The sequence below is a fragment of the Nymphaea colorata genome, chromosome 8 (genome assembly GCF_008831285.2).
Source record: "Nymphaea colorata isolate Beijing-Zhang1983 chromosome 8, ASM883128v2, whole genome shotgun sequence".
NCBI lineage: Eukaryota > Viridiplantae > Streptophyta > Magnoliopsida > Nymphaeales > Nymphaeaceae > Nymphaea > Nymphaea colorata.
The window spans coordinates 21,036,638-21,049,286 of NC_045145.1; the positions used below are offsets into that span (position 1 = coordinate 21,036,638).

Here is a 12,649-nt window from a genome sequence, read left to right on the forward strand (position 1 = left end):
CGTTATGGAAAAAATCGCTGTCTCCAATCTATTCTGCAAACTTACTGGACAGGCACGCCAGCTTAATAGCAATCGTTCAGAAGGTTGGCATGCTGGGTGGACTATGGCTGACAAAAAGGTTCAAGCCGGACTCAGGCATGACTTATTTTGTCAGCTTGGGCACCACTTAGACTGCCTTATTTGATAGGCCTAGCATGAGTTGAGATCAAACCGCCACCCATTTAATGTTGTGGCCAGGTACAAGAGCCTTTTATTCGAGTTGTCGTGTAATATTTTGATTAGTATATTGAGAATTTTGCTGGTCAGGTTTGTTGTCGAGGGTGACTTATTTTGATTCAGTGACAACAGAAATCTTCAGGCACAGAATATATGATGTGGAGAACTTAATTCGATGCTTTATTTCAGCCCACTAGGAAGCTTTCCTCCATCCCGGTTGGAGATATATCAGATCCCTCAGGCTTTATGGTGGAGCCTCTGTCAACCAGCCTTAGAGAATATACGAGACGAAATACACGTATGTCTAACCGAAACCCCATCCCCGCCCCAGAGATACTTATGGGAAACATTTCAAAATGAAAGGTGTTTCCTCAAATAAGGTCGAATGGCTTTACCATGAATACCAACATGACCAACATAACCACCCGTAGATTCCACATCACAACCGTCTAGAAGTTAGAAAAGGAAAATTGCATTAAACAGGAAAATTTTACTAGCATCTACACAGAAAAGCACTAGGTTTATTCCTCCTAATTTTCATAAATAAATAAAAATAAACAAAACAGGCGTCCTTCTAAAGCAACGACCGCTCCATTGCCACACCGTGCCTGCACGAACAAAAGACATGGTAAGACACATATCTTGCCATCAGCTTCAAGTACATCTCAATTGGGTCTGATGCAGGTCTTGCCTAGAGGCTTGCAAGATCGATCCATACTGATCTTGCTCAAGGACTAACCAGGCAAAGTTTCATATTCTACTTGGGGCAGTCAAGTATCAACAGCATTTCGATGTCCCAACACAAACGAACCCCAATAAAGTACTAAAGTACTGAGGTCTGGTAACGTCGAATTGAGAAAGAGGAAAACCAACCGAAGGCATATGGTATTTAAACTTCATCTTTTGTATGGAAGTAGCATATTCTAGAAAAATCAATGCACCAAGCTGCTCCCATGTCAGTTTGGCAAGTTTTGGGTGACCGAGTAGCACTTTCTCACCATCTCCCCCATCGCTGACCGCCCCACCCCCATGCATATGCAAAGTGCTAAGAGCCTCAGATGCTTGAACAATCTAAAGCTTAAACTACAGGTAAGAGAAAATTTTGATTCCTTTGAGAAGTTTCTGGGGCAGAAAGATAACAATGATTACGAATACCTTACCAAAGAAAAAGGCTTACACTCGCTCCACAACAAGTGCGGAAGCTCCACCACCACCATTGCAGACTGCCGCTACACCAAATTTAGCTTCTTTCTGCCTCAGAACCTGCGCAATTGCCACAAATATCATAAATGATCCGCAAGATTATATACAGTTCATCATTTTAGCTCTGTTGCATGCATAATCAGTAGACTGCCTTTTTTCCTTTTATTTATCAGGGATGCAAGCCTTCTGTGTCATGAATGTATCCTTAAAAATCATGAACCAGGATTCTTTTTCACCCTTTGGTAAGTAAGTTGGTAACCCACAACGGATTCACAATTACTAGAAAACAGCCACCAAGAGTTGAATGGTTCATCCAAAAGCAGCTACCAATCCAAATTTTTATGTAAAAAAAACTGACAGTTTTAGAGAACATATGCATCATGTGCACGTGTATACAACAATGCAAGTGCTGCCAGTTCACATCTGCATGCATGAGTGATGCGAGAGGCTTTGTTGGTAGATTGAGAAGAATTACCCCCAATAATGCGACTAAGATTCGTGCACCACTGCAGCCAAGTGGATGCCCCAGTGACACAGCTCCACCATGCACATTGACCTTATCCTGCAATAACAAAGATGATCTCAGCAGTTGGACAAGGAACCAGTCCTTGAGAAGTTCCATCAACTCCACAAAGTGAGTAATTGAAGGAAGATAAAAACCCGACTGCTCAGGTTTTAAAATGAGATAACCTCAAAAATGCACATGAATGTGCATACGTCTCATGAACCAACCTTTCAATCCAACCTTCAATGGCATAAAAGTGCCAACCTAATGTTTACACCAACATGAGACGTCAAATAAAGGACGCATATGACATCACAGTCATGCCTGCATTTCTAGTTCAACCAGGTCAAAGAAGCATAAAATTCAGAGGAGATTTCTCATTTCCGTAGGAATTCATTTTCCATCTGCCACTCTGATTGAAATGCAGGAGGCCTGACCATTCCATGAAGTTAAATTTCTACCTCCAGTCCAGGCAAAATTAAATTCAAGCAGTGGCAAATTGTTAATATGTTTAATTTTTATATGACAAGGGTGAGACTCGAATAAAAAGGTAGGGACTTTATCCAGGATCTTCAACTTAACATAGAATAACAGGGCCAGGACTTTATCCAGAGTCTTCAACTTGAAAGCTATCACAATCCCCTCTTACCACCTGTGGTGGTTAACTTGTTGATATCTTAGATTCAGTGAAATGGAAAGAAACTCAACTTTAAATCCAAAGAAGCTAGTGAGACTTCTCTCTCTTCCTGATGGCCTTTTTGCCTTTGTTAATGGCAGCAGCTCCACAGATGTTCCATGAATCCAGCAGCCAGAGAATTACAAAGATAAATCAGGAAGCCCACATTGACATGGAAATACAAAGTGAACAATGCTACCAAATTTAGGATCAGACTAACTTGCACTAATTCTGGAAAATGGAGCGCCCTTGTTCACATTGGGATGCTTGCTTCAGTGTGATTGCCAGAGCTTCGTATCAAATAGCTGTCCAAACGTTTTTGTTCTGGTGAACACGGACATCCCTCCTAAAGAAGCCCTTCTACTATCCCTCAGGAATATGAATATGACAATAAATAATTCTTAAACTGACATTATGGGAAAAAATCAGATTTCTGGAGTACACATAATCCTTTTCTATTTCCCATACCAGAAGAATCTGCAAACAGAAACACCACACTCTATGGATCCTGGCAACTACAATAAAGGTCCAAAGAGATTTCCTTCTCAAACTAACTGCAAAAGTGCAAGGTTTGATCTAACTAGGAAGAAGTTCATGACACTTACAGGATTAAGTCCGAGAAGCTTCTGATTGGCAAGCGCCACAACCTGCAAAAATGGTTAAACAGAAAAAAGAAATAACATGAAGTGACAGACAATGAGAAAGCATCAACTGATCAATCAAAGTTTAACATGACATGACGTTCTGATAAGTGAGAAAAATATCAGTACGTACAGAAAAAGCTTCATTTATTTCATAATAATCAACACAAGAGGCATCCAAACCAGCATGTGAAAGTGCTTTTGGTATTGCAAGAGCTGGTGAAGTTGTAAATAATTCTGGCGCCTGAAATTGTCAATGCTAGATCTTACTGTCCAGAATAAAAATATGGAGGATAAAACCAAATGCAAAAGACATGCATATAGTACCTGAGCTGCATCTGCATAACCCCTAATCTTTGCAATAACTGGAATTCCTAATTTTAGTGCCTTCTCTCCACTCACCAAGACAAGTGCAGCAGCTCCATCACTGTACAAGCGAGGTATGTTTTAAACAGAACAGTCTAGGCAAAATACCAACTCCAAGCAACGACAACTATAATGTGTCTGCAGTCAGGAACAATTGACTGCATTCATGTCATTTCACTCAGCATTATCTAGCATACAAGTGACAAGGTAATAACTATAACTTTTATACCCCCAAGGAAGCATAGATAAGTTCATCATATATCAAGAGCAATTCTTCTTTCTCTAACCATATTTAAATGGTAGCTAAGCAAAACAATATGGAAAATCAAAACCAAGGAGATGAGAAGATTCATTGACACTATGTAATCCTAAGGGAGATCATATATATTTGGTCTCCATTAGCATTACCTTGAATCAATTAATTGCAACCAAAAGAATAAGGATTACTTTTTATGTCATCCATTGGAAACGAAAACAAGGACTTGATCAAGAAGGCAGTAAATTGGATCAGGAAAAATGCTATTTACTAAGACTGCCACTCATTCATCAAAGCATCCAAACCAAAAGTCAGTTCCATTAGTTACTGTTAAATAGAAAGTTCCCTCAGAAAATGGTCACAGCATCAGGTCTTAAACGTCTCCCATTTCACAAAATGATTCAACTGCAAAAAATTGCTACATAATACATACAATTTTCATGATTGTAATTTCAGCAGACTAGTAATATGAAGTATCCCCCAGTAAAATGATAGTGTTGAATAGCTTAAATGGTTATTATGATGACTACATGCTACAAGTCTGGAAAGAAATCCTCCTACCTGCAGGTAACTTGGTATTTTGACATTAAAGAAAATGTGATTGGGAAGCTGGAGAGATCTAACATAAGCTAAGCAGAACAAGAACAAACTTTAGGGTTTTCTTGGCTAAGAAAAAAAACTAACAGAAACACAGAATTTTGACGATTCTTTTCCTAGAACATCAGAAAAAATTATTCAAACTAGAAGCATCATGTGCAGCAAATGTTTTGAGCTGGACACTATGTCACAACTACTGGGAATAAATCATATAACACAATCCGCTAGTTGAAAGTAAAAGTCATGCAGACCTGATAGTAGAAGCATTTCCAGCAGTAACAGAACCCCCATCCTTGAAAGCTGACCGAAGCTTCCTTAGTTTTGCAGGATCAAACTAATAGAAGGAGAAAAAATATGAATATGAAAAGTTACACAGAAAACAAATCAATACTTAAAACCTACAGGCTACTAACATCCTCAGAAGCCCATCTAAAGCATCCATCCATTTTCTAACACTCATCACCAGCTACTCACAACCAAAAGGGACTAGCTGACAGGGTCAACGGCCTAGAAGTTAGAACCTCACATTACCATCTAACAACACACTACATTGATTCCAAATAAAACCAGAATAATCAATGACCATTGAATCTGAAAGCTAGCCTTTTAAGGCACAAAGACATACATGCCACATATAAGAACGTCTTTCTGAGCAATTTTTTCTATCATAAAGCACAAAAGAAAGCCTCTTATGATCTTACAACAATCTGCAGATCTTGTGAGAAAGAGGGGACAGCGTCGGCTAGGTGGTTAGTTGGGCATTCACAACAACAAACCAGTAGCAAGGGAGGATGCCAATTCTATGATTAATCTACCATCAATTTGAATCAGTACCCTTTTCATGCAATGACAAGAGAAAGTACAGAAGCAGATATTACACAGATTGCACTATCAGGAGGTTAGACAGGCATATATATAAAAATATATATGCAGTCATTACCTTTTCTAGGCCATCATCTTTGTCGACAAGTGTAGATGGTTTTCCCCGGCCCCCTGGTATTTCAACCTGATACATATTAAACAGATACATAAAGAATCAATTGCTTGCTAACACTTGAACATTGAGCCACAATAGCTACATGATATAGACTCTCACAGGCACTATTTCCCATGCAAATATACCAGCATTTTGTGCAGCAATCCCCCTTTCAAAGCTTTGGATGGCATAGGAATCCTACAAGAAAAATGAATCTTTAAACCAGCCAGCTTCATAAAGAATACTGCATACATTCAATGACCAGGCCAGAAAAGAACTAGAGAAATCAACTTGTTACAGTAGTGTAAACATTGTCAGAACGTGATAAAGATTTTTGACAGAAAACTTTCATAAACTAAAGGGAGTGTAAAATGCCTGTCCTGAATATTTTCTCAATCTACTGTAAGAGCCAAATGCATTTAGGTGGACAAAACAAAAAAAATCGAATTATAGATAAAGAAACATAATTAATGGATGAAAACAGAAAGTAACAACACGAGCAACTTTGAAAAAGCTACAATAGAAGGCCAACAAAGGAAAGATGCACCCAATTCCTTCCAGACCCAAACAAAGGTAACTGAGCTATTTGGACAAAAAAGGAGTAAAATATAAATAACGAAAGAAGGATAAGCAAACACACAATTTCCTCTTGCATCCTCCCTTTAGAGTTGGTCCAAAAGAAATAGCTGGATCATTAGTCATATTATCTTTAATCACAGGCATAAGAACTAACTGAAGGCCATTATGCTGGGGCTGTAAGGCTAGCACAGTAGGGCATTGGAAGAAAAAAAGGAAAAAGCAGGAAGTTTCAAAAAAAAAAAAACTCTAAACTGATGCGTATAATTATAAGTTCCCCAAAGTTAGTACTTAACAGTTTAAGATACTAAACCATCAATAATAAATTAAACAATAAAGACTAAGCACTCAGCCTCAGCTACAGAAAAGGCAGGATGTTTGTAAACAATATGGATGAATCAATATTCAATTTTTCATCACAAAAGAGAAGTGAATTAGCTCTCTCAGCCAATGCCCTTCATCCACATCATAATATCAACAAAATGTCAGACCATTAGCAAGGAAGGCACAACATACTAGAGAAATAAACGAATAAATAAATCATCAGTCACCATTTCACATCAAGAATAACAGTCACCTGCTGTTCTCTAGATATTGAATGTTGATCTGCACAAAGTTCCGCACACATGCCCATGGCATAATCATTATAAACATCCCATAAACCATCCTTCAGCATACCATCAATAAGAGTTCCATGTGAAAATCGGATCCCTTTCCTGAAAGTTCACAAGCACCAAAGTTGAAATTGGTAAAATGAAATAAGACTTTCTAAAAACTGACAAGGTTCCGTATCATGAAAGAATCAGCAAATAATACATGGGTAATGAAACATGAGAGATGAACCATGATGCTACTAAAACAGCAACAAATATCATCTTACATTATACTCTTAGAACGATCTATAGATAAGCAAGCATTCATGCTTCATCATTGTTATTATATGGAAGACATGCTCCAGCAATTCTGAACACATTATTTTTTAACATTGTTGCTCAAAGTTTATTGCAGTTGCACTTTTCATTATGTAGCATATACGATAAAAAAAAACGATGGTTGCTTTATATTCCTTTGTTCTTTTTACTTCATTGGGAGTTGGGACCAAGAGTGGAGGCACACATTAGTATAGGCTTAGGTTCAGAACGAGCACTGCTTGGATTGGATATGATCCCTGAAAATTTTCAGGTCAGGGAGCACCCTGGTCCATGTCTGGCATTCCACTTGGATTGCATTATCAACCGTTCCATGGTCATGATGCACATCATGCTACTTGACTGCTTTCTATTGCTAGATCAACATTCTGGATTGGTTTCACTAAGGGGAGGAGAAAGAACAACAAACAGAACTAACCTTGAATCAGGGAGATAGTGAGGGGTGTTGGACATGCTTTCCATGCCACCAGCCACAACAACGTCATTGATACCCAACTGAATGCTTTGTGCTGCAAGCATTGCCGCTGGAAGGAACAAAAGGACATATCAGTTTCTAAGAGGTTATAAGAGACTCGTTGTAAAGGTTTAGAAAGTACATGATAGTGGGCAAAAGAATATGAACTCATATTGAAAGGCTATCAATTATTTCCTGACTGCAAATTTTACAAATGCAAGACCACCATACAGACACTCACCCTTCATCCCTGAGGCACAAACTTTATTGACTGTTGTGGAAACGACAGAGTTGGGTATCCCTGCTCCTAGTGCGGCTTGCCTAGCAGGAGCTTGACCCAGATTGGCACTTAAAACATTACCAAAGAAGATCTCTTGCACCTCTGATGCGTCAATACCTGCTCTTTTAAGCGCACCTGCAGAGTTCCGGAAAAAGTAAATGAAACTTTCTGATTTTCTATAGTACATGAAGGATACACATAAGGAACCATCATTGTGACAATATCGACCTTCAATAGCAATAGATCCAAGTTTTGTAGCAGGAACAGATGACAAAGAACCCATCAAGCCGCCCATGGGTGTTCGAACCGCAGCAACAATGCACACATCTGCTTGAAAAATTCGCGAAAAGAAAAATCAGAAAGGGAAGAGCTTTCCTGATGGTCCAACTAATTTATTTCACGAGCTGCATCCTAACAGGAAATCGATACCTCGAGGTTTTATCCCCTCCGGAACACCAACTGGGGCCATGGGCAGATGCCTGAAGTTTTCCAAGGAGTCAAATTTCTGCAACTAGGCAAAACACCCCTACCTGTCAACAGGGAGCATGACATTAATCACAAATTCAAGAACTGTTATACTGTAAGCCGCAAGTTTACTGGATACCAATCTAAAAGAAAAGCCGGTTGCGCTCTTCGTATCAATATACTAACCATACAAATAGAGATAGAAACCGCAAAATACTGACGTTAAGTAGTGTAATTTTCTTACAACGACCGAAGACCGCATTTGACAAATCAAATATTAACATTTCGCTTCGTAACAAACTTTGGGATTCTTATACATAAGACGGATACAGCCAACAGTAGCAATAAGATTACTGATGGGACCTGAGGACTCGAAAGTATTTTCTGAAGATCTAGCAATGAAAGGCCACTTGGAACATTCATAACCATGAATCAAAGCGCAGGCAACTTTAAAGGATGACGCGTGGTTTTTCTCGACACAAACGATTAGTCTCCGTAATCTAGGATACGATGTCTTTTAAGTCCATCACTATCACCCAAGGTTATACAATGACAGAGAAGGAAGGAACACGGTAACAAATAAAGAGAAAATGCCAATAAATAGGCATTTACACCCTCAATCCGAACAGCAACCTTGAAAGTTTTTCTACTAGCGGAGGCTATGTTGCAGACCCGCCATATAAGTTCACACTTCCAGCCTCCAAGGGATGATGACACGTAGGTGCACACTGCACCTTCGACAACATTTTATTTATTGAATCTTAAAAGCATTTTAAACTTCAAAAGGGTTTTAAGAACAATTTTGATCACATATTAACATATTAAGCACCAAAAATTGTCAATAAGATTTTAAATAATAGAAAACCGTGTCCCCATATATAGATATGTTTCCCGTCTCGTGAGAGCGGGGAAAGACGCAAACCCAAAAATTTCACCGGATAGATACCAATAATAAATATTACCTAGTTCGACTGAATTAAGGAAGAAGGCGAGCAAGGTGGGAGCAAGCGAGAAAGGACCCTTTGTGAGTCTGTCTCACTGACGATCCGCCGATTCCTGGTCCTTTTAGGCGGAAAATATCGTGGAAGGGAAACTTTAGTCCCTAATTTCCGACTCATCTAACAGATAGGAGGAGGAAAAATGAGTGAGCCTCGCAAGGAAATTGGATTATTAGCCGGACAGAAAAAGAAAGTGACGCGAATCTCCGGAGAAATGTTGTTCGCAGCCAGAGAGAAATGACGCCGAGAAGAACCCCGTACTAGTCGCTGGAATACAGAGTTCGTAGTTGGGTTGACCGAGCAGGCAGAATAAAGTCAAGGGCAAATCTGCCGTTCTGGCTAGAGAATGAAGCTCCTTCTCGGGGATTAGCGAACAAATTACACCATAGTGGTAAACCAGAAAATAGAACTCAGCAGGGGGAGGATAGTCACGCCTCAGAGAGATCCCCGCGAAGAGGTTGCCGTGGCCAGGCTATCTTTATCTAAGATCGCGGAAGATCGCAGAAATTTTCCAAGCAAAATTTGGCACCGAGGAATGAAAATAAAACAAAGCCATATATCGACTGAAGAGAAAACTAGTTCATATAAAAAAAAAAATCTGACAAGCATAATTTGACGAAAATATATCATATAAGAAAGAGTTGTTCGCGATTGAACCAGCTGCTTCTAAGCAACTAGTATTTTTTATCTGTTTAAGAAAGCCTCTTTCTGTGCAAATCCAACGTGGTTTCTGGAGTAATGTTAGCGCTAGTTAGGTTCTTTTTTTTCTTTTAGCTGTTCTAAGCGGGGATTATGATAAATTTCGTATAGATCTATTGTACAAGCAATTAAAAGGAAACAAAAGGACAATATCACCTCCCTCAAGCGACAAAAAAAGAAAGAGGGGAATGCTGCATTCATCAGCTTCACCTGACCGGTCACTCTAATCTCGCAAAGATAGTAAAAGAACCACAGAATCTAAAGAAAACAATAAGAAAGCACAAAATTTAAAGATTTAAACCATTCGCGCAGAGATCAAGCGAATAAGCTGCCAAAAGTCGCGATCAAAGCAAAGAGAACCCGCCAGCTAACAGCATGACGGCCTAAAATTTCCGCCAAAAGCAATCAGTTCCGAACGAACAAGAGAAAACACTCGGATCTGAAAAAAAATGAACAACTATCTAGATCGAGCTCAGAACAGAGGACAGAATGAAGTATAAAACACGGAAAAAATCTCAGACAAGAAAAGCAGATGCCTAGAGGAATGGAGAGAAGGGGACGAATAGAAGGAGAGGAGCATACCGGAGACGGACCGCAAACAAACGACTTCCACTCTGTTCGCTCCTTCCCTCTGCTTTTATACCCCCGGAGCAATTAATTTTCCTTTTCTTCTCAATTTCATGGGAAGCAAGGAAGAAATGGGCGGAAAAAGCGAGGGCTCGTTAAATTCGACTGACAGGTGCACGAGGGCGCCTTCCCTCGTCCTTTGAAGCGGGAGACTGGCAGGCGGGGCGGGTCGGGTCGGATTACTCGAATCTCCGTTCTGGATCCTCCAAGACACTCCTCCTACTCCTACTACCGGAACTCATAACCGGGTCGGGTCGTGCGTGCAATTGAATTTATGGATGTGGGTCTTTACGTCATTGGATCAACTGCAAGACACTTGCAGTTGCAGGGAACTGAAGGAACTGAATGCCTGAGCAATAAATGAGCACAAATATGACTATGACTATAGGTATTGGGTTTACGTTTAAATTTATCTTGACAATGGATGTCCAGTTTGTCATTTGGTTCGTTTGTGATTGGGTGATTGTGCCGCTCCGTTTTTTATTTCTTTTTTATTTTTATGTACATTGTATTGTTTTCATGTTTCTGTTTTTGCGGTTTATTTTTTATAGATTGTTTTTGTACCTAGGAGACCTCTTATCCTCAAATTTTGTTATATATTTCCATTTTATGAGCTAAATTCAAGTAGTTTGAGTTCACTAGATATGAGATAATATTTTCCTTATTAAAGCTGATGTATATAACATGCATGGTAAATGATATAGCGCGTGTATGTAAAGCTACTGTTGTTTAATTACTTTAAAGTTAAATATGTATTTATAAATTCGAAAATAAATTTATTTTTCCTTTACTTATTTTGTGGCGATCGATTGGATGGGGTCTGGTCAAATACGACCAGATTGGTGGTAGATGCGAACAATTGATGCATGAGTTGGCGAGACCTTTTAGTGCACAAAGCGACAGCCAGCAACTTGGGAGCGCCAGTCTTAAAGTTCAGAATAAGAAAGGATTCCCCGTTTGTGAAGTTAAATATTTAATGCTTAGCTAAGGGACTGGCCAAGTCGGCCCATGGGATAGGGCGCTAGGGTTTTGGTACATGGACTTAAAGATCGGGGCATTTTTCAAATGATAAGAGTGACTTAAGGCAATTGACACAAAGATCCCTACCTTACCTTGATTAACAATACCAACTCCGCCTTCCACTGGCCCGTGCTTATCCCTTTTAGGACAAGGGCATTTTTGTCTTTTCTTTTGTCTCATACTAGAGCCCAACATGTAATTTGGTTAAACATAATGTTTGATGAATCTACCTCAATCGTTTGAAGTGAATATTAGTTTGGACCAATTATGTATTGAAACATGAGGATCAGGCATGGAAACTGTAACGAAGCTACTTGTTGGTTGGGGTGAACCACTGCCCACGCCAATCCATCAAAAATTTCATTATAATATGTTAAATTCATATTATTATGACTTTAAATTTATAGGCAGTACCCACATCACCTACACAAGTGCCTCACTAATGAAAAATAGAAAGATTAGGCCTGAATATTAGTTGAGTTTGGACATGATGTTTGATTGGATATCAATCCCACTAGACCCTACTCGAAACATGTGAAGAGAGATCAACAGCTAAACGCCACTAAAACAATGAGAATATGGAACAAGAGGCAATCAAAATAACCTGCTTTTAGGCATAAACTATTATGTGGGAACATTGAAATTAACAAAGAGATAATTGCTTGGCTATACAATGCTACTTTCTTGTCACTAAGCATGATTAGTAAAGCAAACCAAGTGTTTAAGGCAGTGGTATTGATTAAAAAAGGGCAGCTTAAAGTCACGAGTATTTGCTGCTAGCAGTCCGGTTGTGTGACGTGTTTGACATTTTGTCCATGGACAACTTTTACTGGAAAACAGATAATAAATAATGATTTTTGACGCCCACAACAACTTGGTTGGACATACATTTACCATGTGGGCGGGCCAAGCAGATAATAAATAATGATTTTTGACATTGTTACATCAGTCATCAACCAGGAAATTAACGCCCACAACAACTTGGTTGGACATACATTTTCTGTGAATGGCTACATTCAATGTGGTCAAAACTCCCAGCCCAATGTCAGGTCAAAATCTATGGAGAGTGTGGCTTTTTGGGTTAAATGGCAAGCGGGGTTCGGGTCGGACCAAGCTTCCCCAAGTCCGAGTTAATCGGGCTGTGACTGAGAGCACCGATGGATTT

At 39.4% G+C, this 12,649-nt stretch overlaps 1 protein-coding gene across 2 annotated transcripts; it reads right to left on the bottom strand.

Moving 5' to 3' along the window:
• Nucleotides 1–666: 666 nt before the first annotated feature.
• On the bottom strand, nucleotides 667–10,565 carry LOC116259146 (acetyl-CoA acetyltransferase, cytosolic 1-like). Of its 2 annotated transcripts, none has more exons than XM_031636801.2 (15): nucleotides 10,420–10,565; nucleotides 8,105–8,205; nucleotides 7,904–8,002; nucleotides 7,637–7,810; nucleotides 7,360–7,465; nucleotides 6,590–6,728; nucleotides 5,557–5,634; nucleotides 5,401–5,466; nucleotides 4,712–4,794; nucleotides 3,569–3,668; nucleotides 3,375–3,485; nucleotides 3,206–3,247; nucleotides 1,895–1,981; nucleotides 1,377–1,479; nucleotides 667–824 (listed from the first exon to the last, which is right to left on the bottom strand). In XM_031636801.2, exons 2-14 carry the CDS (start codon nucleotides 8,142–8,144, stop codon nucleotides 1,390–1,392), a joined length of 1,215 nt encoding a protein of 404 aa, XP_031492661.1. In that variant the 5' UTR covers nucleotides 8,145–8,205; nucleotides 10,420–10,565; the 3' UTR covers nucleotides 667–824; nucleotides 1,377–1,389. The 2 variants fall into 2 exon arrangements, with proteins under 2 accessions (XP_031492661.1, XP_049935142.1); XM_050079185.1 differs by having other exon boundaries at nucleotides 1,372–1,479.
• Between the last annotated feature and the right edge of the window lie 2,084 nt (nucleotides 10,566–12,649).